This window comes from Boleophthalmus pectinirostris, unplaced genomic scaffold (assembly GCF_026225935.1).
Source record: "Boleophthalmus pectinirostris isolate CB_2022bp ecotype Guang Dong unplaced genomic scaffold, ASM2622593v1 HiC_scaffold_3, whole genome shotgun sequence".
In the NCBI taxonomy this organism is placed as follows: Eukaryota; Metazoa; Chordata; class Actinopteri; order Gobiiformes; family Gobiidae; genus Boleophthalmus; species Boleophthalmus pectinirostris.
Window position 1 is genome coordinate 36485476 of NW_026571299.1, and position 26582 is coordinate 36512057.

Sequence of the window (26582 nt, forward strand, 5' to 3'; positions counted from 1 at the left end):
TGAAATTGAGCACTAGTTGGTGCCAGCCTGCTTAATAAATGATGGGATGTGAAGCTAAAATGGAGCAGAGCATATGATGAAGAACAGTCAACGTTAAAACAGGTGGCTGGAGAACAGTTAGAATAAACATGGATCTGATTTGTCTTTGAAGGGTGTTTGAAAGCATCTCCCAGAACATTTTGTTGATATCCTCCATTATACTGGAATATTGACCACCATAACTGAAGCTTCGATTTAACCTACATAAAAATATATAAATAAATGTATTCATTATTTTTGCCTTCAATGTGTGGCCACTACATTATGCACAAGAAGGTGGATCCGCAGTGCAAGACCATGCGAGGCAGATACACAATGCTATTTCATTAAGACTTCATAAAGTCCACATCTGACACCATGGTTAAACCCCAAATGACACTAACATCTGTGAGATTGGGCATGTCTTTCATCCACTGGTTTAAATGACATCTTCAAGTCTCAGCAGGCCTAAGCAATATTCTGTATTATAGATGCAAAAAAGTGTATTATTTCTATATCAGGCATTTTCTATTTCCCTTTACTCCTCATCGTTGCTTTTCATTTCATCTAATATCAGACAAGACGACCAACCCAATATGCCACAGCATTTACTTGTATGATTACCTCAAACCCCCCGCTACCTGGTTTGTTGATATCACAATAAAGGAGCACAGGGACACGCTTGATTCAGTGGCTAATATGTTGAGCGTGCGGCCTCCTGCAGCTAACACCACTGTAAACTGTTTAGGTGTACATGCTCCACATGCCCACAGGGTAATCCAGCGTTAGACCGGAGACACAGAGAAACACACCAAACCCAGGGAGACAGTCAAATAAAGCAGCATTCACACTGTGACAGCGATGGAAGCGCTTCACTAGTCGTCGGCAGATTCGTTGGCATGGCCCCTTTTCTGATAAAACATGTTTTTTGACAAGTACCTCAAGCAAAGCCAAGATACAACTGCAGGAGTCACTTCCATCTGTTTTAAAACTACTCTTCCTTCATGTAATACTCTCATTATGCACAACTGTCACCAGAAACATGGCTTGTCAATGTTCTGTTTTTTTCTTATTGTATGTCGTTTATGCTTAAATGCACAGTTGTCACTTTGGCACAAATGTTTATAGTACAACATTCTTTCAGCAGGATAACATTTTCTAAGAGTAGTTAAGTTAGTTAAGTTAGTATAATAGAAGGCAGGAAACTCCCAGCATACAATGAATCAAATGGACATTAATGACAACATTGTGCAGTAAAGATATCTGGCCTATATGATTATTGCAATTACTATTAGAGGAGTTTACACAAGGGATTTTTTTAAAGGCAATATAAAGGCAAATTTGATTATAAATTAAGAGACAGCAACAGTTCAGTCAGTCATGGTCATTACAAGAAACAATTTCAACATTTAATTGCCTTTTGTGGCAATGAAAGATTGACACAATGATGCATTATGACAGTTTAAAGAGCTATTAGGCCTGTCAAAAACTGCAAAGATTTTCAATGGGACAGATCAAAGATGTAGATTTAAACTTCCAGAGCTGAAATCTTCCAAGTCGATTAAAGACACTGCAGAGTTTATGTCAAAGTTCAACAGTGCTCTTTCTCCAAAAGCTTGAACTCCTCCTCGGCCTGTCAGCCTGACTTTTACCACAAATGGCAATTAATGATTCATCGCGTATAACTTATTCCTCATCTGCACTCTCAATATTTCAGCTGGTTATCATTATGAAGAAGATTCCTCCCTGCGCCGCCCCACCATTGTGACAGCATTCGATTTTGGGTTTTCTCCGAGGGGCTGCGATGTGTAAAAATAGAACCTGTCATTGTCGCTTACTGCGGATGTCCAGACTATAAACCCGACAGCCTCCAAGCTGCCAAGCTCTGTGCAAAGCCAAAGCTCCTCTTCTCTTTTTGTCAAGAGAGGGAGTGTATTTTGAATAAATATCACACATGCCACTTCTGATACTGCCTCTCAATATCCTCAAGAAACAGCCAATCTTATATGAAGTTGTCAATCTGTATGCCAAGAGAAAGGTGCTTTTTGGCTTCACAGTTTGAATTTGCAATTTAAACACAAGCAGGTGAGACAACACAAGCAGAAAAGGCAGGAGCAGGGGACTCAAAGTTATGGAAAAGTATTTTTTGTTTTGAGGATTTAGACTTTATCTTACTGACTCCATAAATTTGTCAACTTTGGGGGATGCAAACATGGAATGAGCTGACTTGCAAATCACAGTATTTGAGCTACAAACATGCTTGGCAAGTCCAAAACATCTCTGTATTTTTATATCAGTCTGTATTTGATATCAGTCTGGTCCCCGCACTGTCCATTGCATCTTAAACCCAACAAAATGTGATCGTGCATTCAGGTTTGACAATTTTTTGTTTTGTTTTTTTCAGTGTCACATCATTGGTCACTTGTGAATTACAAATAAAATATATCTCATTTCAGATTAACAGAGTTTAGTGCTTTGACCATTGATTCTGCAGAATTTTGTTTTTAGTCCCTTGTGATAGTTTGACCCCTGTGAGCGTGTATGTCCCTGATAGGCTAATCCACCTGTCAATCACACCCATTTGAAAATGAGTGTGAACAGACTCACATCTTCATAAAGTAATGAATTTTGTATTCTGGATCCCAGGCAACCAAAATCTGTGACTTTTTCATAAGTCTATTGTCAGATATCAGTCAATATCTCCCAACACCAGCTTGACCCTCTTTTGATATAAATGTACCCCAATGATCTTGGTGGGATTTGAAATGTGATTTTCCTCTGTACATAACTTACAACTTACAATTAGAGCAATAATAAGTGAGGGGAAGAACTTTGAAAACGTATTTAATTACAGAATACTGAATACCTGCATTAAATGTATTTTGGAACATATTCCAATACGTGGTCCGTGGTGTTTTACTGTTTGTTTTGAATGTATTTATCACTGACCAGTGAAGAAAAATCACACATGCACTCACCACAAGAGTAATGTTTTATATTTTTCTTACTATTTCTGTGCAGATTGAAGCCTAAATTGAGTGGTTACGCCATGACCTTTGATTAAAAAAAAAAATAATATATATATATATATATATATATATATATATATATATATATATATATATATATATATATATATATAATATAAAAATAATATAAAAAACAATATAAAAACTGTATTCCAAATATCACTAAATGAAAAAGTGACTTTACCGGAATACAGTAGTATTTCGAATAATATTCTCCGCACATGTATTCAGTTACTTTCCAACAATGGCCATTTGTACTCAGAACAGTGTTGCAGTTTTTTTTGTTTGTTTTTTTTTTCATGAATTTTTTTGGAAAATTAGCTGGAATGATAAGGTGTTGAATAATAAATACTATTAATTTAGTATTTTAGAGTGATAAGCCTGTTTCTGAAATCAGGCATGACTGATGTTGCACTCTCATATCCGTACTGAACAATATATTTATTCATTATCTGTTGCTTGAATAAATCCAGAGCAGTTGGCAGTGGGGCTCCTTGTTGACCTTCTTACCCCAGTGGCCCAACACTTCTGTCGACAGCTCTGCTCATAGTTGATCTGGGGGAACACTGAGCCCATGAACATGGATAAGGGAGTTTATACGTTACCCCGCACCTTAAATGCTGTTTATTTAGGAAGACCTGATATGTATTAGTGACATGTCAAAGAAAGAAAAGTTGTATTTGCGATGACATTATTTAGTTGAGAAACCGGTGACTCAGCTTTACAGTCATGTAAGTTTGCAGACAAGGTCGTTTTATTGCCTCCTCATCCCATAGACACTGATCAAAGCAAACGTTGCCTTAAAAGTTTTTGCACCCCTGAGTAACCCAAACATGCTTACTTCTGCACAGACACTTTTTCTTTCATCCCAGCAGTCTTGGGGATGGTAATTCTCCACAAAACAGTGTTGGTTATTTACTGTAATACAATGAAAATGTGCTTTAATAGGCTCCATCTGTCTTTCTGAGGACAAGAGCACTAAAAAGTACTGTACACTTGAGTCCTGAGCGAGGGAGAGAGAGGCAGCAGTGCTGAAGAGGGAGGAAAATGACATGCCAGTCCAAACTCCACAATCTTTCTGCCTCCATTTAAACAAGTGTCCTCTCAATGAATATCACTCACTCAGAGAATCCCACAGAGTCTACAGTGCAACACTTGCATCATCACCTCCTTCCATCCAAACACAAAGTAGGACCGGGTACTGCTGTTGTTTCTAATGTGCAGAATAAATCTGGCGTGTGGCAAAATGTGTACAACCTCAACCCTAAAACAAAATGTGTGTGGGCGGATAATTATCATATTGGGAGTACATTCTGTATACACACTCAATTCATGGGAAGCTGCCTCCCTTCTGGGGACAAAAAGGTCCCTGTGACATAAATCCTTTATTAGTAGATCAACAGCAAGCAGTATTCATACTCTGATCGAAGGGTCAGCAGTTCCAATCTTGCTCAAGGGCAGTTTGTGAGAAAAGAAATTCTAAAACAAAAGTTAAATACTAATACTTGCTTCTGTTTTGTAGTCATTTGCTGTTATTGTGTTTGCAAGATGTTTGTGTCAGAGTGCAGTATCAGTCTGGTCTCTGCTCCCTCCATCGCACCTTCAGTCAGGCTCAAACATGACTGTGCAATCAGATTTGTTTATTGTAGTGGAGCTGTTAAGGACCAAAAAAGTGCCCAATTGCTCACTTTTATGGTACAAGCATGAAACTTTGCCAGATTAGTAACAGCCCTAGGACCAACATTTCTAGAAATGGAACCAAGCCTAAGTCGACCCTGGAGCCAAGTACTGCGCATGTCACAAAATGGCTGACATGGAAATAAGGCTGGGAGCTAAATTACTGCTTAAACCTCCTTTTTTTGTAAAATAGTGTTCAATTATCACACATTTATGCAGATATGAGTAACCCAAGACTCTCACAGTGGTACTGGGAAATAAGCAGGAATCTTATATTGGTTATTTAGAGCACCGTTAGAAGGACACAGTCTATGTGGTGAATAATGGAGAGATATTGTGAAAAAGTAGAAATAGAGATTAAAAGAAAGCATTTAAGACTGAACTACAACGGGACAATGCAGCATAAAGTGTAAAGTCTAAACAATGTAACTTTTTGGTCGGGGTCCATCACCTGCTTGTTTCTATGGATATGTCATTGCTCTGCCTGGAATGTTCCACAGTATGACATTAAACAGCTCTGCTTTTCATTTATTCAATTACAGGTGGTAGATGTGTATATACATATATATATATATATATATATATATAGAGAGAGAGAGAGAGAGAGAGAGAGAGAGAGAGAGAGAGAGAGAACTATACCTGGACAATGCAGACATGAGCTTCAGTGTCTGGATATTTATATGGTATATTTTCAACCAAAACAAACAAACAAACAAAAAAATATATATATTTTTCTACTCTTAAATGATTTTAGCTATAGAAGCAAGTACCAGCAAAATAAAATCATCTCACAGTGCAGAGTTGGGTACAGTGAAAAACTACCCTCACTTATGTCTAATTTAGAATCACATGCAGGATATTGGAAAGAAAGAAAAAGTAGTTCATGGTGTAGTTAGAAGGCTACATGCAACATGGTCAACAGAGCATAAATAGAGATTATAGTTTATGACAAATATATCTGGACAATGATCTTCAGTGTCTGGACAATAGACCCTAATTTAAGTTATTTAATTGAATCTTATAAACATACAGTAACACAAAATACATGCATAAGTTATAAGTTCTTGTAAAACTATCCTAGCTTCTTTCATTCTTTCTTTCTTAAAGTTCATATGTACGGTATTTGGAAAGAAGTATATAAAAGAATGCTTTTAAGATTGTAACAAGTACATCTAGACAATACGCATGAAGAGCTTCATGTAGAAAATGGAAGTGAATTAAAGAAATTTTAGTAACACAAGGTCATTAAATGTACTACCTATAAATAATAATAACAAGGGATTTGTCAGCAATAGCATCTCCATGGATAAAAGCATTTGAAGGACCCTCCATCTAGGTCTTTGTTCCTGTACTGCACTTTTCTGGTCTGAGATGTTTGTTGTTTTTCCTGGTATCTGCTGTAGCCTCTTCCAGTTTGGGGTTATAGCCCCGAGTGCTCCGATCACCACAGGCACCACTGATGCCTTCACCTTCCAGAGTGTCCCCAGTTCTTCCTTGAACCCCTGGTATTTCTCTAGTTTCTTGTGTTCTTGTTTCCTGATATTACCATCTCTTGGTATTGTGATGTCCACCACCACGGCTCTGCTCTGGAAGTATCTGGAAGTCCCACAGGATCTTGGCTCGGTCGTTCTCCACAACCTTTGGAGGTGTTTCCCACCTTGATCCTGGGGTCTCCAGCCCGTACTCTGCACAGATGTTTCTGTACACTATGTCCCACTTGGTTCTGTCGCTCCATGTCTGTTTCCCTGCAGCATCTTACAACTGCAGTTCTGTGCTGGACTGTCTCAGAAACCTCTTTGCACAGTCTACACCGTGGGTCTTGTCTGGTCTGGTAGATCTGGGCTTTTGTTGCTCGGGTGCTCAGCTCCTGTGCTCCAGGATGAGCCTCTGTGTGTCCTTCAGACCAGCCCTCTCAAGCCATTGGTAGGATTTCTTGATATCAGCCACTTCAGTTCTGTTCCGGTGCCAACTTTCAACCACAGGGAACCCACACAATCCTTTCATTGTTAAGGAAAAGGTGACCTCTTTAATGCTTCGGCGTTTAGAAAAAATAGTTGTTCAACATTACAAAATTGATAACCAAGCAAATTAGACTATAAGAAAGGCATTATGCAGTGTTTTTATGCCAGCCTTGTTTTCATGCCGTTGTTACGACCTGGGTGGAACAAACATATTAATGAGGACACAGGAGGCGAAAAGGTTACAAAAGTAAAGGATGTTTTTATTTTTAAGTTAATTTTAATTTACTTTAAAAACGCTAAAACCCCTCCCGTTCCCAAAAAACAAAGTAACAACTGAAAGATTGACCTGGTGAGCCGACCAAACAGAACAAAATGACGCGGCACCGGGCCAAGCCCGTACAGGGCCGCAGAAGCCGGTACCAACATCGCTAACCTAAAGGAAAAAATATGTCCCCAAACTAACTTTACCAAACAAAAGGCGAAAACAGGACAGCCGCTCCCACCAGGTCAAACACAAAAGGCTAACAGCAGCTAACAGCAGCTAACAGGCACCGTGCAGCCTGCGCCGAGCAGCCAAGACAAAGGAGCGCGCGCCCAGGTGTGCGGAGGGCGAGGCGGTGCGTCTGAGCGCGCAGGAGCAGGAGCAGGAGCAGGAGCAGGAGCAGGAGCAGGAGCAGGAGCAAGAGAACGCGCCACTGATAGGCGGCCTATTTATACACGGACCAACCACGCCCCAAAACATACAATTAATCCACGCAATGGGATGCGCAAAGGGGCGCCAGCACGTAACACCCCCACCCCAAAATACTGGACAATGGCTGGGGAGGGAAAAACAGCCAAATGCTAAATAGACATTGTCCAGTATAAATCAGGCATACAAGTCCAAACTAATATTCCGAACAGCCAACCTCGCACGTGTACCAGAGCCCACGCATTGCCTGAGCCCCTGCGACAGTAAACAAACACGAAGCCGCGCCTTCAGCACCAAGCACAGGACAACTCCGCGCAAAACAAACTGTACACGGGACTCACGAACAATTAAGACAGCCCAGATACGTAATGAACGGACTTTAAATTTATTTGATCTTTTCCCGGAGTGACAAACATTAGCTACACAGATAAATCGTTCTTTAACAAGCACCAAACACGAACGACTGCATCCACAGCGCGAGCCACGGACTCAAACGTGACTCCGGCATCAGGCATTTACATAAAGCCAGAAACAAACGGATTATTTACAAGTTTTACTGAGGTAAGTAAACTGCTTTCCTGCATTTATTAAATTACCAAGCCACAGGAAGCATAATGAACCAAAGCTCAAACTCGCGCACATAACTTTTCCTCGCTTCCAAATAATAAACAAGTGTGCGTAATGACGAACGCGCTACCGCTCAGTCCAACTCTTCACGTGTAGTTCTGGAGTTTTAAAAGCCACGAAAGGAGGAAGAATATCCACTCGACCAAAGCTTAAAATATTTCAGCGGCGTATATACGTAACAGTCGTCCATTTTGTGACATGTGTAGTTCTCAGCTCCAGTGTTGAATTAGACTTGGTTCCATATCCAGAAATATTAGTCCTGGGGGTGTTAGTAATCTGACAAAGTTTCATACTTGTACCATAAAAGTGAACTATTTTGGTCCTTAACAGCTCCACTATTAGTCATTATTTTTGAACAAAATAATATTTATCTCACTACAGATTAACAGAGTTGTGCTTTGCTCATTAACTATGTAGAAAACTGATATGATGATATTTTTTTCTTTGTTAGGAGCCATATTTGTTTTGATACAAACAGTCCATGGATGTCTCTGATTGGCTAAACCACCTGTCAATCACCTGTCAATAAAGTATTGGAGTAGTGTGTATTCTGGATCCCAGGTGCGCGACGTTTTGCTTCTATCAATGATTTTACAATTGCAGCTTTGAGTATATGGTTTTATATGAGTAACAGCTCACCAAATATGCATGTATATTTTTACACGCTGTCCCCACTTTGTCAAAATAGGTGTAATATTGAAAATGATTCTCATTATTATCCTTTGGCTTCTGTGGTGAAATGCAGCCAGGTTTGCAGCCACAGCAAACACATTATTTACCTCTGAAATGTGCACACTGGCTGCCTTCCAAATTCAACAGGGATGCAAAGGGAAAGAAAAGAAGGCTGGAGGAGAATGCTAACGCTCTCATTTGGTTTGAAATAGTCCGAGGAACATTGTCATAAAAGTGACTTGATTCACTATGAGACATAAAAAGAAATGTTATCTCTAGCACAGAGGCCCCACTGAGATAGTAGCAGATATACAAAGTGAAGGTCATTCTTCAAAGGCCCCAAGTCCTACAAAATAAAACACCGCAGCAGCAACTGAGAGAGCGCCGCATTTATACAACTATGTTTATACTGAGAGGATACATAAAATAAAGAGAAGAGATGTGCACCAGATAAAGGCTTTAACACAGGGTAAATAGTAAAAGGTGTCTATTAAAGTTGTTTATATGCACATCACGTGTTATCATTTTACAAAAACATAAAAGATAATGATCAGTCAAACAGAGTGCGTCAATAAAGATGCAAGTCATAAAATAAAACCAGGTATTGGTAGTGCCTGGTGGCGGTTTTTGAGTTCCAAGGTGGAGCTGACTTTGCCCTAGTCATTACAAGTTTTCTAAGTGGATCCAGTATTCTTATATAGGATACTTTCTGCTACTGTAGTGTCTGAAGGAATGTTTCTTTAGGTCTAAATTGCTTAATCAGAGTGGAGGCCCGCTAAATACAGTTGATTTGATATAAGCAATACATGTCAAATATAAAAGTCACCACTCACCTTCTAGCAACTATTTACTCCATCTAATTCTCATATTTTCTAGGGGTGGGGTGAGACTAAAATCACATAAAATGAGACAAGACGCAAGATCTTTGGTAACACAATTTAGAGACCACACAGTACATGCTGATCATTTCTATGCTCAGAGGTTTTTATGCTATTATTTATTACATGTATTAATAGATAGTGTATGTACAAAATAAATAAGAGCCTATATTACATTATTTTCTGGCCTAATGTTATAATGTTGTTTCCCCAAACTGTTTTCTAAACTAAAGTAAAAACACTGCTTCGTGACATCACAAGGTGGAAAAAGAGCATTTTGAGCTTTTAAGATGTAGACAGACAAACATCAAACTCCAGTTACTGTATGTTTTTGAGGAGGCAGCAATATTCTAACATTTTTAAAGCTCTCAAGAATCAATTTTGCTTAACATAGGACCTTTAATAAGTACTTTATAAATACTAACAGAGATGTGATTAAGCATTAAACTTGTACATCCTCACGAGATCATTCTACATAGGGACATTTGAACGTGTTATTCTTGAAGATCTTGTCCCATTCCTGCAACTAACTATAACAATAAAAAAAAAAAAACTGATGTATAATTTACAGCATCTACTCAGGTCTTTTACAAACACTAATGGCATGTGAGTATAAAGTGAGATGATTCAGAGCATCACAGTAACAGAGCAGACAATCCCATGGGACCTCTTTAAATAATGTAAACTAATCAAACTTTTAGTTTTTTAGTTTGCATGTGCGTATGTACGCGCTTAATGCTTAATCACATCTCTGTTAGTATTTATAAAGTACTTATTAAAGGTCCTATGTTAAGCAAAATTGACTCTTGAGAGCTTTAAAAATGTTACAATATTGCTGCCTCCTCAAAAACATACAGTAAATGGAGTTTGATTAACACGTAAATGTTTGTCTGTCTACATCTTAAAAGCTCAAAATGCTCTGTTCCACCTTGTGATGTCACGAAGTGGTGTTTTTAAGTTAACAGCTACTTTCTACCTTTAGTTTAGAAAACAGTTTGGGGAAACAACATTATAACATTAGGCCAGAAAATAATGTAATATAGGCTCTTATTATTTTGTACATACACTATCTATTAATACATGTAATAAATAATAGCATAAAAACCTCTGAGCATAGAAATGATCAGCATGTACTGTGTGGTCTCTAAATTGTGTTACCAAAGATCTTGCGTCTTGTCTCATTTTATGTGATTTTAGTCTCACCCCACCCCTAGAAAATATGAGAATTAGATGGAGTAAATAGTTGCTAGAAGGTGAGTGGTGATTTTTATATTTGACATGTATTGCTTATATCAAATCAACTGTATTTAGCGGGCCTCCACTCTGATTAAGCAATTTAGACCTAAAGAAACATTCCTTCAGACACTACAGTAGCAGAAAGTATCCTATATAAGAATACTGGATCCACTTAGAAAACTTGTAATGACTAGGGCAAATGTTAGAATATTGCTGCCTCCTCAAAAACATACAGTAACTGGAGTTTGATGAACATGTAAATGTTTGTCTGTCTACATCTCAAAAGCTCAAAATGCTCTGTTCCACCTTGTGATGTCATGAAGTGGTGTTTTTAAGTTAACAGCTACTTTCCACCTTTAGTTTAGAAAACAGTTTGGGGAAACAACATTATAACATTAGGCCAGAAAATTATGTAATATAGGCTCTTATTATTCTAACATTTTTAAAGCTCTCAAGAGTCAATTTTGCTTAACATAGGACCTTTAATAAGTACTTTATAAATACTAACAGAGATGTGATTAAGCATTAAGCGCGTACATCCTCACGAGATCATTCTACATAGGGACATTTGAACGTGTTATTCTTGGAGCATAAGATCTTGTCCCATTCCTGCAACTAACTATAACAATAAAAAAAAAAACCTGATGTATAATTTACAGCATCTACTCAGGTCTTTTACAAACACTAATGGCATGTGAGTATAAAGTGAGATGATTCAGAGCATCACAGTAACAGAGCAGACAATCCCATGGGACCTCTTTAAATAATGTAAACTAATCAAACTTTTATCCGTCTTTTGCATGATTGAAAATAACGCTTAAATAAAACATAAGCCCTTCTCCCGACCATGTCCACATAAAAGGGCCAGGAGACTGACAGCTTTAAACACTTCACAACATCTGCCATTGGTGGAAAACAACTATAACCTCAATTTGAATTTTCTCCTTCTGCGTTGATAAGGGGAGAATGGCTTTACGTGGGCCAGTTCTGACACGTTGATGTGACCTGACCCTGTGGCGGATTCATGCACCGTTTGTTGACAGGCATCAGCTCGGAGCGGAGATGGAGAGTGCTAACACCACCTGAGGCTTCCCCATGTGCAGAACAGCCCTCAGTCTCCTTATGCAAATCACTGCTGCTGCCTGTCTTTGTGTAGCCCAGCCTGTACTGCACCTGTACTCCTTCCTTTATCATATCCTTCCACAGTTGCAGTTGCTTCTAACTATGCAGTTTCACACGTTTCATTAATTAAAAAGGGAAGAAAAAAGATAATAACAGTGTTGATATTTTTAGGAATCCAGACCAACCACTGTTTTTTAAACTATGATGTTATAGAGGATGAAGGGTCAATTTTTGTCAACTTTGTAATATAATTGACCATACTGGCTCGTTAAAGCTTAATCTGGTCAAATCTAAGGCTACGTTCAGACTGCAGGGCTTAACGCTCAATTCCGTTTTTTTTTTTTGTGAAATCCGATGTTTTTGCGAGGTCGTTCACATTTCCAATTAAATGTGACTGTATGTGATCCCCTGTGTGAACATTAAACGGCCCGAAAGTGTCCCGCATGTGCACTGGAGACACGATGACGTCAACCGCAGCGAGCGTGCTCTGTGTTTACGGAAGTTGTTTAACCCTCTCCAGGCAGGCGTTGCAGATTTGCAACAGCTAAATTCCAATTACCTACTTACTCTAAATCTATATTTTATGAGCTTTTTTTACTCAGGAGCCTTTTCTCCCATCCATGCTGATAAATGTGGATGATGCAGACTGTGCAAGAATGGCTACACACAAACAGGCCTGCCAGAAATGCAAAATACTTTTTTTGTTTACAAAGGATAAAAAAGTCAGGATTGTATATTACTACCCCATATTATAATTTTCCCCAAATATCAGATTTTTCCTGATACTAAAAATTAATTTGAGCCTGAGAGGGTTAAACATGGACGCGAGCATTGAGCACCTGGAGATTTTAAAGTTCCTCTCGTACCGGAGCCAGAACATGAACAACTTACTTGTTTTAAGGAGGAGATTGAGAAGGAGAAGGACGAGGTTTTTGGCCGTGGTGTTTTGTGGGGCAGCGGCAGCGACGTCCGTTGAAAGGAACGTGTGGATGTGGAGACGGAGCCAAGAGTGGTGAGTGGTGATGTGCTTCACTTCAGTAACACGGAGTTCATTAACAATTTTCGCCTACTTCAGCGCAGAATAGTGACATTTGTGACTTGTTGATAACGTGTAGGTGGATGAATGCTCTTTGGCCTTTCACACTGAAGTCGCATGTCAAAAGATCAGATATGTATCGGTTTTAGGAGTCGCATATGAAAAAATTGGATCTGTGTCTTTCAGACTGTCATTAAAAGATCAGATACAGGTCACATAGAAGCCAAAAAATCTGATTTGGGTCACTTCAGACTGCAGTCTGAACGCAGCCTAAGACACTGAGCAAGGCCAAGTCTGGTCAGAACTTGGATGGGAGACGGTTGGGATTATCAGGTGCCACAGTGGAGCGCCAGTGGCAAAAAACATTGCCTAGTAAGAAAGTTGTGTGACAGTGGTGGTCGGAGTGGTCGGAGGGGATGATGGTACAGATTGGCAACTTTGTTTCCGCCAGTCTGCCCCAGGGCAGCTGTGGCTACAGCAGTATTTTCCCACCACTGAGTGTGGAGTGAATGAATAGTGCACTGTAAAGCACTTTGGGTATTTTGAAAGACACTCTATAAATCCAATAATTCATTATAATGAATGAATCATTTGTAGACAGAGTTCGGTTTTACCAGAAAAATGAATGGTGCTGATTGATACAACCAAATGAAAAAAATCACTGCACCAGAACAGTTATTCAAAATGTGTATTCTGGATGTGTATCTTGGCACATGTATTTCGTTAGTTCTCAAAACTGTCTGTCTTTACCCTGAAAAGTTCAATTAAGGCTTAATGTATACTTAATGTATACTTAGAACAACACTACACTTGGACAAGGGGCTGAATACTAACCGCCAGCCAAATCATCAACTCATTTTCTACACAGAGGCCACAATTCGGGTCACATCTTTGCCCAGACTTTCTGAAACTGCTACAAATACAAGAATCGAATGCAAATCACCAACTACCCCTCTCTTTGTTAGACAAGGTTTGTACAGTGTGCCTTTCCTTTATCATTCCTCACCACTGAGCCGCTGGAAATGAAAAGCAATGCAAATACAGCCCGACTTTTAGGGGTCTTGCCGATAAAGCAAGAGGAGAGAGAAGCGGGGTAGGGGTGGGGTAGACCTTCAAACTGCAACGCTTCATCTGCTCCAGTTTAGCCTTGACCGAGCCATGCAAATTATACCTGAGACGTACGGGGAGAGTGGTGCCGCGAGCTGCACAGGCGCAAAGCTGGGCAGGGAGATAGGCAAATCTCTCGGCGGGCAGGGTTAATTGGCAGAAAATATCTATAGAAAGGTTGAGGAAGAAAAAAAGGTTGTTAAGTCCCAGCAGAAAAAGCAGGACTATTTTGTTCTCTGTACTGTCTGTGTAGAAAATGCCAATGCAGCGGTTTGGGGATTCTCGTGTTGTCATTTGGCTAGAAGGCTTGGAGGTTTTCTAGTGCTGAGCCAGGTACAAGGCACAGTTCAGCTCTGTCTGGTCAGATCTGTATTACATCGACTTTTCGAGATACATTTATGGATGTTTTTTGTAAAAATGGAAGATCCTTATTGTGTTTGTATCATGGGTACTCCCTGGAACCAGCCCAGAGACAGAACTGCAGAAATTAGAATGAGCAGCTAAAGTAAACAATGAAAGACTCTGCGGATGAAAGCCTCTTCAGTTTGTGATAATCACATAACTGTTTGTTCTTGAGACTGTAATTCTGTGTGTTTTTGTTTATTTAAGGAGCTCCACTCTCTACAAGAGTAAAGATGACTCTTTCTGGAGTTCACTTTTCAAATTCAATTTCTTTCAGCTAGAGTAATGGTCCAGCAGTGGGGCAAGAATCTAGAGTCATTCCTAACCTGTGAGTTGGGACCCAAAGCTGAGTTAGCAAAGATTCTCAGGGATCCTCTGGGGTTATCTGAAGAGATATCCAAAATAGACTGGGTGAATTTTAATGAAATGATGGCATGTTAAGTTCTTAATTGTTACTTTGTTAACCAGATAATTATTTTATTTTAAAACTGCAGCTTCTTGGGTAGGAGAAAGCCGATGACAACGTAAATCCATGGGTGAAATAGGTGTTCCTGGGAGAAAAAAGTTTGGGAACCACTGTTCCACACAGTTACAATGTAGATTCAGTCACAGTCTCTTTGATGAAAGCAGTGCTAACCACACTGCTAGTTTAACAGCACTGATTATAAGCCATTCTCCCATTAAATGACTTGCCAATAAACACATATTGCATTAAATTTTTCTTTTTATTTCAGTAACTTTAAACATGTTTTAAAACATTTTATGTAGATATCTGTGGTTCATTTTACATAAGCAGCTCTTGAGGTCAAAATAAGTCAGCTGTGTGCTGTCTGCATTTAATTAGAAATGATTTTATTGCACGGTAATCATTAAGTAATGATTATTATGGACCCTGCTCACATCTCTGAAAGTTGTAAAAAGTGCTTATAAACTTATTGAGGTGAATAATTAGGATGTATGGAATGCACAAAGTACAAGAGGAATAACTCTGGACCACTGCAAATTGTTTAAAATGCTGTGTATTTAAGACTTAAATATCAGGTACAGCACTTCTAACTTAATCCCTGGCCTGCTTTTGCCCTGTCACTTTGTATGATCCTTCTTGCCTTAACAGAGTTTGATCACTCTAGTCATACACGGTTATGATCTAAATGTCACCTTAAACACTTAAACCAGAGTGCTCCCTATTTACCTTGTCATTGATGCTTTATTTTTGCATTGACCTTTGTGTGCGTGTTTCCTGTAGGCTACTTGTGTGCCTACAGCTCCTCCCTGCCTCTTCTCTCAGCGACCCCTCAGATGACATTGTGGGCTCGCAGTGCAAGTCTTTATGTGGCGTGACTGCTCCATGCCGAGTTGGAAGGAAGAGAATGCTATTAATGTAAGTTTCAGGTCAAAAGGCAAAGGAGCGCAATGACCCGGAGACAGGTCAGGAGGAAATGGCTCTGCTTCATTTCCTACTATGATGGATAGTGGATTTGGTTTGGCCACTGACTCCTTGGACACATATAAGAAAACACAGTGAGGGAGAAAGGAAAAATGTGAACAGAATTGAAAATGGTAGGTTTCTCATCAGACCTCACCTGAGGTTCAGTTTGACCAGAAGTGCACCTGACAGCCATGTGGACACTAGTGGTTATCTTTTCAGTGACAAAATAATAGTACAGTCATCACATGTGCCTGTCCCAAGCTCAAACTATTCTAATGAGAAGTTTTAGGTAGTAATTGTATGAAAATAGATAGATGAAGATGTCCAGTGAACACATAACAATTCTAATGATTATGTTATAATTGTGCTATAATACTTATTCTTTGTACTTTTTCATTGATGTGATCCATTGATTGATCAAAAGGTTCAATTCCTGCTCAGACCAGTGCATATTTTTGTCATGTCTTTAGGCAAGACACCTGCCTGTAGTTACATAAGAGACTGGCGACTGACTGACAGTAGAGTTCAGATGTGGAGTCTTTTATGGCTGAAAATGAAGCATATTAATCAAAAACATATTATTGGTATGTTATTACCATTCATTAAAACACTCCCATGGAGTTTTAATGCAGTGACAGGCAGCATACGTTGATTTCTGTAAAGGTTTTCAATGCATTTCCGTTGCCACAGTCCTATTAGCAGTATGTATAGAGATTGATTTGTCATAATGGACCCATTGTTGTGCTGTCTCTCCTACGCTCAGATGCTAGTTCTTTTAGCACAGTTGCCATATATATTTTTGCATATTCTTTGTGTGAAGTATACTATAAAGAAAATTACTCATTGTAGGTGGAGCAAACAGTGCCGTTAAAACTTTGAACAGAACTTTCATCTATAGATTAATACAGCTTTAGCTGTTGCCCTTTAAAAGATAATGTAGTTAACAAATGATAGAAGTCACATTCTGTCTCCTCCCGTCTAGACTGAGAGCTTGGTTTTACATAAGGCCTTGCATTGCCTTTTTAAGTCAGAGGATTACAGAATATGAGACGAGGAACTCATTGTAATTTAAATAAGCAAGTCCTAAGATCAAAGAGTGGATTTCATTTGCTGACTTATGGAGAAAGGTGTGACATTATTAACATTATAATACAGCAAACTTACTGTATAGAGGGAAAAATAAATTATGATTATATGTAAGGGGAGAAATGCCGTAGTGGTAATTTGCTGTTTTTCTTTTATTGTGCCTTCATCTTGTGATAGCTAAGCAACATTCGTGTAGAAAGAGAGTGGATTAGGGCTCCATGTAGTGATGACATGGCTTGCAATACTTGGCCTACATGTGTAAATAACAGACTAGGTAAAATCAGGTTTACATTTGATGAATAACTGTCTATAGGTATTACAAGGACTACAGGTGAAATTTGTACTTTTGCTACAACCTGGCATAACGCATGTTTCCTGTTTACATTTATTGTGGACTTTGTGTTTTGTTAAAGAAACCAAGCTAAATTTACTAAGATCACTAATTTCTTTCTTTCTTTTTTTTTCCTCACTCTTTTAAAAACATCAAAACAGGAAATCAATAATCTAGAGTAGTACTAGGTAGATGTTTACCCATGAGTCTTTGTGAAGAATGTGCCTGATTGGACAAAAAATGTATGCCCCACTCAGTTATTTCTCAGTTAGTTATTACACGAGAAAATGCTTAACAAAATCCATAGGTTTTGCATTAGGTGAGCGAACATCTCTAGGATTTGAGCGCAGACATCTACCCAGTGGACCCAACCCCACAGGCTCTACCAGCAGGCCCCTCGTGTGACTTTATACATTTCAAATCCCAACCTTTTTATAATGTTTTATAATTCCAATCTTAATCATTACAGATGTTTGTCTAATCTTAACCTTAACTAATCTTAACATTATCACCTTTGAAAACTTTTAACAGACAGCAGATTAATGCAACAACTGATAAAAAAAAGTATAGTCAAATCAGTTTAGAGAGTAAACTAAAGAATAATAGTGAAGAACATCCTAGTTGAGCCTGTGGCATAAGGACTTGTGGTGGAGGGCTCTCTTTAGCATCTCTCCAGTGACCATGAAACCACTTTTGACCTCAACCACATGAATTAAAGAATACGACAGAGTTGTAGGCCCAGATTTACATGAAAATAACAGCATTCAAGGGCGGGTTACAGCTTGAATGATGGTTGGCTGTTTAAGTGCTTTTGAATTTTAAGTTGCAAGATGGAATAGAAAGAGAAAATTATCAATTAGCCGGTGGGAGAATCTGAAATGTGAACTTTATGCCTCATCAGTGATGGAGGGAGATGGGGATCGGTGTGTGACAGGAAAGACTAAATAGAAATTGGGAAAAACAATATAATGTGTGCAGTTGTTTAATCATTTTCGATGTATCCTTGCAGTGGAATGATGTGCTTCACCTGTTAAGGCTCAGTGAAATCACGTTCACTTCCTTGTTTGGTGCGTTGTTTTGTTGATGTCAGTAGTTCATGTTGACAAGGCTGCTCATGTGATTAGTTTGTAAAGAGCAGAGCAAAACCCATCAAAGCTGTGTGTGGCAAGTTATTATTTCAGGTTATGCACAACGGTTTGTTAGTAAAAACTGTTGAATTTTAATAAATATCTTTCCCACATAAAACACAAAATCTTCTAAGACAAGTTCAAAATGAAAAACATTCCTTTTTGAAATAATACTGACAATTACCAGTAATTACATGCTCTGTTAATTCCAATTATGTTTATCAATAAATTACAATATGATGGAAAAGGTACATTATTCCAGCCATTTCCTCACAGGGCAACTTGATTTATTGTGGTCAGATTTAATGTTAGCTATAGCAATCAGTTAAAGGTTCACTATGTAACTTTGGAGGGTTCATCACCTGCTTGACTCCATGGAGATGTTATTGCTTTGTCTGGAATGTTCCACAGTATGAAATTCTATTTATCTCTATGGAGACAAAAAGGTGATGCATCAGGCCAAATTACAGGTCAGGTATGATGGAGAGGCGACCCCAGTCACAGTGAGTTTTTCAAGGTATTTTAGAGCAATACAAACACTTGTAACTGAATAAATGGAAAATAGATATGTTTAATACCATATTGTGGAACATTTCTAGCAAAATATAAATATCTTCATGGACACCAGAAGATTTACATAGTAAACCTTTAAAAAAAATGAATGACCAATGAGTAAAAGGCTCACAATGCTCCAAGCGTTAAAAGCTTTTCCAGTACATTTAAATTCATTGACATGCACCAACTCTAATCCTATTTATTGTATGAATAAAGATTAGATGTAATTGTACAGTGAATCTCAATACATTTAAGACATTTTCATGTTGTTATTATTGTTTTGAACAGTGCTTTCATTGTCTGTTTTGTTCTGCCAAAGGGACTGTGTCTTGGACTGTGCTGTTGTTTACAAGTCTTATAATTATTGAACGCCTTTGGATGCCTTTCATTTAAATGCATGTAAAAATATATTTAGTTATTTGTTTTGTTTGTTTTCAAATGTGTGTGTCCACTGATACTATGACATCATCATTTAGAGTGTTTTGGCTTTAGTTTTACAGTCATCTTGTTCCAACATGACATAAGGCAATAAGCAAAAGGCATTTCTACCACTGGGACAGTCCAACTGAAGTTCTTACCTTGTTTTGAAAAGACTAAAAAGTGTCCATTTTAAGCCACAATGGAAGGTGTTGTACATTCACATTATAAGGGACATGGGAATGGCTGGCAGAGCTAATAAAGTGATGTGCTTTGTTATGCGGCGGTAGTCCCAGGCTCTCAGCTCTAAACAGATGGGATCTCTCCCACAGGATCAGATAAAAGGCGTCCATCTCCAAGTCTGCAGAGCATGGCACATCCAACAAAGACTGCATCTTTAAGCCGTGCCATGAGCAGGCGTGCACACAAAAGAGCTTCACTTTAAATGGATGTGGCAGAGCACACGGCGTGATGATGAGGTTAAACGCAAGCATCAGTCTTAAAGGCAGAGTAAGCCATTCTAATCCACTGCACACTTAAACTATCTCCTCATTAACGCTTAGCTATTTAATGTGTTTTTTAATTAGAAAATAAGGCAAAACAATAAGATTAGTCAACACCAGTGTACAATGTGCAATGAGATGAGCTAAAATAACAAAAAATAAAAACAACAGAAAACAATTACATTATTGAAAACCTAATTGTTTGGGTATGTGAATCTCACAAAGCCCACTATCAAAGTGGGATTACTGGGAAATAATTGCTGTACTTGATACTAAGTGTGCACTGCATTTCAAGCAGAAGAGTGAACCAGTAGTTACTCCACCTTTAAGGCTGGATGGGCCACATACAATCAGATCTTCTTATTGTGTAGACAGTGTAGAGCAGGACTAAATTATGTTTACTTAAGCTCCACCACCTCGCTCTCATGTTATTATTAAAATCCCTTGAGTTTGTGTACCTTGTGAGTGTGGGTTGAGACATTTATAAATACACGTACAACATGATTAGACAGTTAGTGGGAGCTGCCACACCATGAGGACATTCTCTGTGCTCTCTGCACCTGTCCTGCTTGTGCCTCTCTCCTTCAGTCTGCGGAAGCCCCTCCCTCCAGAGAGCACAGCCACAGAGCTGACGCGGTCCCTGCGCCCCCCGTCCCGCTCACAGGGGCGCCCTCGCACCCACATCTCAGGGTCGTCACTCAGTTCATAGATAGAGCCGTCCTCCACACTGTGCTCCAGAGACTCCAGGGACGACTGAGACACCTCGTCACCCTGAGCTGTTAATGGTCGTCCTGGTAACCCTGAAGTAGAGCGCAGCCTGTACTGGAGGAGCACGCCGCGGCCCCTGCCTTTGGCGTCTCCCTGGTTTGAAGAGGCCTGTTGGAGCGACTCTTGAGAAGAAGAGTCAGTGCGCTCGTCTCCTCCACACGCGGAGTCTGGCCCATCGCACCACGAGTCCCTCTTCAGCAGCTCAGGAGACAGGGAGCTGCAGGCTGACACCAGGAAGTCCACGGGCCCGCAGTGCGCATTCAGAGAAATCATCCCTTTTCCTGTGCCACAAATGCACAACCATCAATGTACAACACCTCACTTTTACATATTTAAGACAGAGGACAAGGCATAGCACTATTCTTTTATGAATGTCATAAGATATTGCAAGGGAATTTACACCAGGGAAATTGGCAGATCAGATTCAGCTTGCTGCCGCAAACACCAGGAGACAAGGACATCACAGTGAAGCATGACCTGACTGGCAACCAGTTAGAATAGATTGTAAATGTTATCAATGGTTCTGCCCTCTTATTTAAAAAGTTATAATTAGTATTTGTGGTAGTTGTAATACTAGTAAGGTTGTTGTTGTTTATTGTCATTGTCAACCAAGTTATTCACAAGCAACAGTACTAGTGAGGTAATTACAAGTAAAACAAGTTCTTTTTAAAGAAAACAGATTTGAATCCGGCTGACATCATGTGTTATTGACTCTTCTGAGTTCATTCAGACTGTGACTGTGCTAATTACTGCTGGAAGTTATTTACATTTACAATGTTGTTCAATAAACTGACTGGTAGTAAAAATGGTCACGAGGAAGGTACAAGAGGGAATGTAATGACCTCATTCAGCCCACATAATAAACAAAATGCTGCTGGGCACTTTTTTAAATTATCCTGGAAGAATATTTTCTATATATACTGCATACTGTATGATTGCTGTGTTGCTGACTTGGAACTCATTGCAGTGCTTCTTAGTGCCACAAGGAAAATGTGAAGTGTGACCCCAATAATGGGCAGAGCAGAGTAATTTTCTATCATAAAGAACCTCTTTGCTTTGCTTTTGACCTCTAGAGAGGCCGGTCTCACACACAGACGCCTCCATGGGACCATACCTGTTATTTTGGGGATGCCCTCCAATTTGGGAACAGGTAGAGTGACAATTAGACCTTGAGCGGTGCCCACCCATAAGAGACCCTGGCAAATAAGCAGACTCGTAACTCGCATCTTTTGACCTGAAACATAAAACCAAACACAAATAAATAATTATCTTAAATCACTGGGTCAGGGTAAAGACAGTATGCTGCCTTTAGGTAGTTATTTGAGGAGTTCAGACAGAAATAAATCACATTTATGGGGATAAAAGTTTGAACTCCATCCAAGTCTCAATAAACGTTGGCCTGTGTTTGTGCAAAGCTTAAACTCTGATCTGTGTTTGACAAGCTTAGCACATACACAGCAGAAGCAGCCAGGGGTCCACATTACAGAAGTTTATGAAATATTGGATTTGTCTCACTGCCGTTGACCCAGTTGAAATTCCTTTCAACTTTCCTTTCAATAAGGAACTAATTTATTTTGAAATGCAAGCCTTGCATCCTCCTCAGGAGAGTCTGAAATTTTAAACATCTTCAAAAACATGATGAGGATGAGCAAGTAAGGCTGATAACTTATTAACTAACATTCTGTTCTGAATTTTTAGTTCTTGAATAAAAATGTTTTCTTAGGATTGCAAGAAAATGTGAGAGGTTACCCTAAGGTTACCCTAGCTCTAGACCTGGCCCAAGCTGATGTCTACAGATAGCAGATCACTGTACTAAGTGGAAGATTTTTTTTTTATATTTTTGTGCTAATGTAGCTCAATAAATGTTTAAATTAACAAAAAATGAGGAATGGAGCAAGTTCAGAGCCTTATATTATATAGAGGCTAGGTGAAAAACACAAAACATTTCTAAGCACTGATGCAAGAGAATACAGGATGTTTACACAGCTTATCCTGAGGGAAAATCAAAGCAATAAATGCACATAAAAGACAATTCTCCATAATATGTCCACTTTAAACATAAGTGATTTCACCTTTTTACCTGAATGGGCCAATGCTGCATTAAGCTACAACAGTCGGCACAAAAATATCTGAGTTTCCTCTCTGGAGGCAGTAACCTGTATAGCACTCTGAGCTGAATTCTACACATTATTAATCTGGGATCGTTCTTGCTAAAAACGATTGGAAAATGCAGAACGTCATGGTAACTATTTGAATGTGACTGTCGAGGCCTCACAACAACAGAACGAGCCAAAAAATCTAACTTTAGTGAAATCCGGTTGAGAGAAAAGCACAGACATTTTCCCTGTCCACAACTGCACAAACAAAATAGTCTGTACTTGGCTTCCGCACAAACCTCAGTGCTGCTCTGTGATTGGTCGCTCACCACCTGTCAGGCCCTATCGCACAAGGGAGTGCATGCCAAGATGGATTCTTGTGAGTTTGTGAACTCACAAATATCACGAGAATCCATCTTGCTGTGCAAGGTTACATTAGTAAGGGAGTGTAAAGGATTCAATTGGCACCCTTTAGTTTCACATGCACTTCACTGTGTCCTCTTGACACATTTATCATAATCACTTGGCAATATAATTGAATTAGAGCAGTATTTCATATGATCCCAAATATGTAAACGGATTCTACATGTTTGCTCTGTGTCATTGTAAGATTAGACCTCATTTACATGTCTCTGTGACATCATCAGATCAGGAGTCTCTGCAGACAGAGAAGCAGGAAGCCGAGCCAAACAGTAAACAGAACAGCAGATGGGTTGACACAGCGACTATAGCAGGGTCACAATTTGCTTGCGTTCTGCGCTTTCTTAATACTGTCTGCCACCTGCTCACAGAGTCTATTTGTACTTTGGCTGGAGGCTTGAAATGAAGGAGCGATGCTTGATGCGGACACCCACTCTATTGATATGACTGTGGAGTCCTGATAAAGAAGCGTAATGACAATGGTACTTGAAGAGGCGCATTTTAACCTCCAGCATCTCAAACTTCGAGTTTATTCCCATAGCAGGCACTGGGGTTAAAAAAGAGCGGTGTCTCCAAAGATAAATGCCTTCCTTCCTTCCATGCAATATGTCACTGAAAGAAAGTTTATTTTGGAGTAATATTTTTGCACCCGGAGGATGTTGCTATTAAAGGCATTAGCGGAGAGGAGATCAGCACTTTCGCCTGCTTCTGAAACTTCTCTGCTGTTTACTGCCCGTATAATTCCCCGTTGAGGAGAAATACTTTTTAAAGGAAAGGATTAGGGGCTGTATCATTACTGCTTGTCCTATAGTCGAGAAGAAACCTAAAGGAAAAAGGCAGCCATTGATAAAAGAAAACTATTACTATTTTATGAAGCATATCTGTAAAGCATCAAGGGATGGTCTCTTGTGAGTTCTACAAATCACAACGTAACTCAAAGCTCTTTCTGTTTTTAACCCCCTGAAGACATGAACCGATCAGCTGCTTTTCCCCCGGCTCTCCCGGCGGGGCCGCTGCGCCGGGCTGCCACCCTGCCTCAGATGTGCTGCATATTTCAACAGGAGAGAAAGAGCTGCGAGGAGGACCTATGGGTCACCAGCCCTCTGTGCATAGCATGGCCCTGGATTCATAACTCTATCAAGAAGCATTTCCATGAAAAGAAATGTGAACTTTGGAAAGAAATTGTGCAAAGGAAAAATGGTTTACCTGTTTTTTGTGGTGGTTCTATCAGTGGTGTAAAGTGTAAATGCAGGAAATGTCACTCAAGAGGAGAAAAAAGTAATACAAACACAACTGATAAAAACCTGAACAATAAAATAAGTGGACACAAGCTTATGTACCATTAGTGCTGGTCTAAAAGTTAAAAAATAAAATAAAATGTTTAAAGTAAAAATGTTAAATACAAAGCAAACAAACTGACTGAACTGATTCCCCCCAAAAAAGGCAAAAGAATAAAATGGCAATAACTGATTTAGTTCAGTCATTTCACTTGACACAGCTGTAGTTAAATTTATGCTCAAATGATAACCAGCTTCAACTTGTTGAGGCAAATTTAAAACGAAGGAAACTTTGTGATTCTCTCAAGCCTTGCACTCAAATAATGAAAACGCTGTGTAGTGAAGCTATGAACATACTTTTCACCTCTTTAAAGAATGGTGGAGGTAGGGATGTCCCTCTTTTATTTATAAGTGAATGAGGAAGTCATCATGCTCTAGTTACAGCTTGGTAACTGTTCAATCAGGCTGATGAAACTCTGTTCTCAGAATAAGTATATGCAATGCTTTTCAGAGATGAGGATATCAGTGAAGAAGAACATTTTGAATAAGAATATTATATATACATATATGCATACATTATATATGTATGTATGTATGTATATATGTATGTGTATGTGTATGTATGTATGTATATATATATATATATATATATATATATATATATATATATATATATATATAGATATAGATATAGATATAGATATATAGATATATATAGATAGATATATAGATAGATATAGATAGATATAGATAGATAGATAAACATACATACAAACACACACACTTTCATTATGTATTAGTTATTAAGTTGTACTAAAGGAAATATTAAGGCTATGGTATACAATACTATAAAAACCCATACTTTTCCTTTCAAATATACTGCTTTCTGTTCTGGGCACATGGGACAATCTTTTACTCCAAGAACTGCTTCTAGTATCACATGCACTTGTGGCCCCTCAATTTTATACACAATGATGCACTTAAAGTGAGGGGGAAATATGAAAAGAATGATTTTATTTTGCTCTTTCAAATATAAGAATGATGAAGAAAGCTACTTTTGCCTAAGTGCTCTAAACTGAATATGTATAATACAACTTGAAGGATTGCTCAATCGAAACAGGCTAATAGGCTCCTCATGGCATTTCATATTTGAGAGTTAGAAGCAAGATAGTGAAATAGACAAATTGAAAGCTGAGCGGAAGATATACAGTGTGTTGGAAATTGGGGCAAAAAAAGTAAATATTAGCTGAAAAGAGAAAACACTGCGCCTGTGCCAGCGAAGCAAAGGGGAAAAGTACCTGCAGCGCCTGAACATTAAATAAAAGGCACTGAGTGTTTCCATGGGAACCTCCAGTTTGAACAGCTTTACTGCTGCCATTTCACCACTCCTCAACCACTTTATTTCATTTTTATTAATTCCTTCTTTTCACTGGTGGCTCAGTTCTGGTGAGCACTTGAGATGGATACTTATACAGGGGAGACCCAAGGAGCTTCATGAACAAAACTGGATCATTATCCTGCTAAAGAGGAGCGCCATCACTGGAACTAGATGATCCCAGCAGAGGGAGGGGCCTGTGTGAGGGACGTACCTGTATTGAGCAGTGTAGAGCGTGTGGAGATGTTGATTTCCTGCAGAAGCTCTAGTGTCTCGGTGTGAAAGAGACGAATGGAGGAACCTTCAGAAAATGCCATCCACACACCCCCGCCCGCCTGCGCCATGTGGGCCACACTCACCACCGGGTCAGGGTGCACTTCAAACCTCTGGAAAAGAGCAAAGAAAACAAGTATCACTATTACCTGGCTAAAAAACAGTGTTAGAATTACAGAATTAGAATTAGTGTGTATAACGATAATGTAGTCATATATTTAAAGGGCCTATTTGATTATTTTCTGACCTGTGTGTAATGTTGATCCTCATCCCAAACATACCTGGAGTTGTGGTTTGTTTCATTCATACATCTTAAAAGATTCACTTTTTGGTTGGAGGTCCAGTTCCACAGTATGACATTAAAGAGTTCTACCTTACATTTGTCCAATTCCCGGGGGTTTTGTAGCTCATAAATACCTTGAAAAACAGGCATTCTGACTGTGAGAGGGGTTGCCTCTCCACAGATCTC

General features: G+C 39.1%; 1 protein-coding gene across 4 annotated transcripts in view; it reads right to left on the reverse strand.

Moving 5' to 3' along the window:
• Window positions 1-18215: 18215 nt before the first annotated feature.
• The window catches only part of arhgef10la (Rho guanine nucleotide exchange factor (GEF) 10-like a), a 105988-nt gene continuing 97621 nt past the window's right edge, over window positions 18216-26582 (reverse strand). For all 4 annotated transcript variants that reach the window (XM_055160699.1, XM_020940250.2, XM_055160698.1 and 1 more), the window contains 3 exons: window positions 26055-26226; window positions 21787-21906; window positions 18216-20953 (listed from right to left, as the gene is read on the reverse strand). In XM_055160699.1, the coding sequence (XP_055016674.1) occupies window positions 20409-20953; window positions 21787-21906; window positions 26055-26226 (837 nt within the window). In that variant the 3' untranslated portion in view covers window positions 18216-20408. The remainder of the gene's footprint in view (window positions 20954-21786; window positions 21907-26054; window positions 26227-26582) is intronic.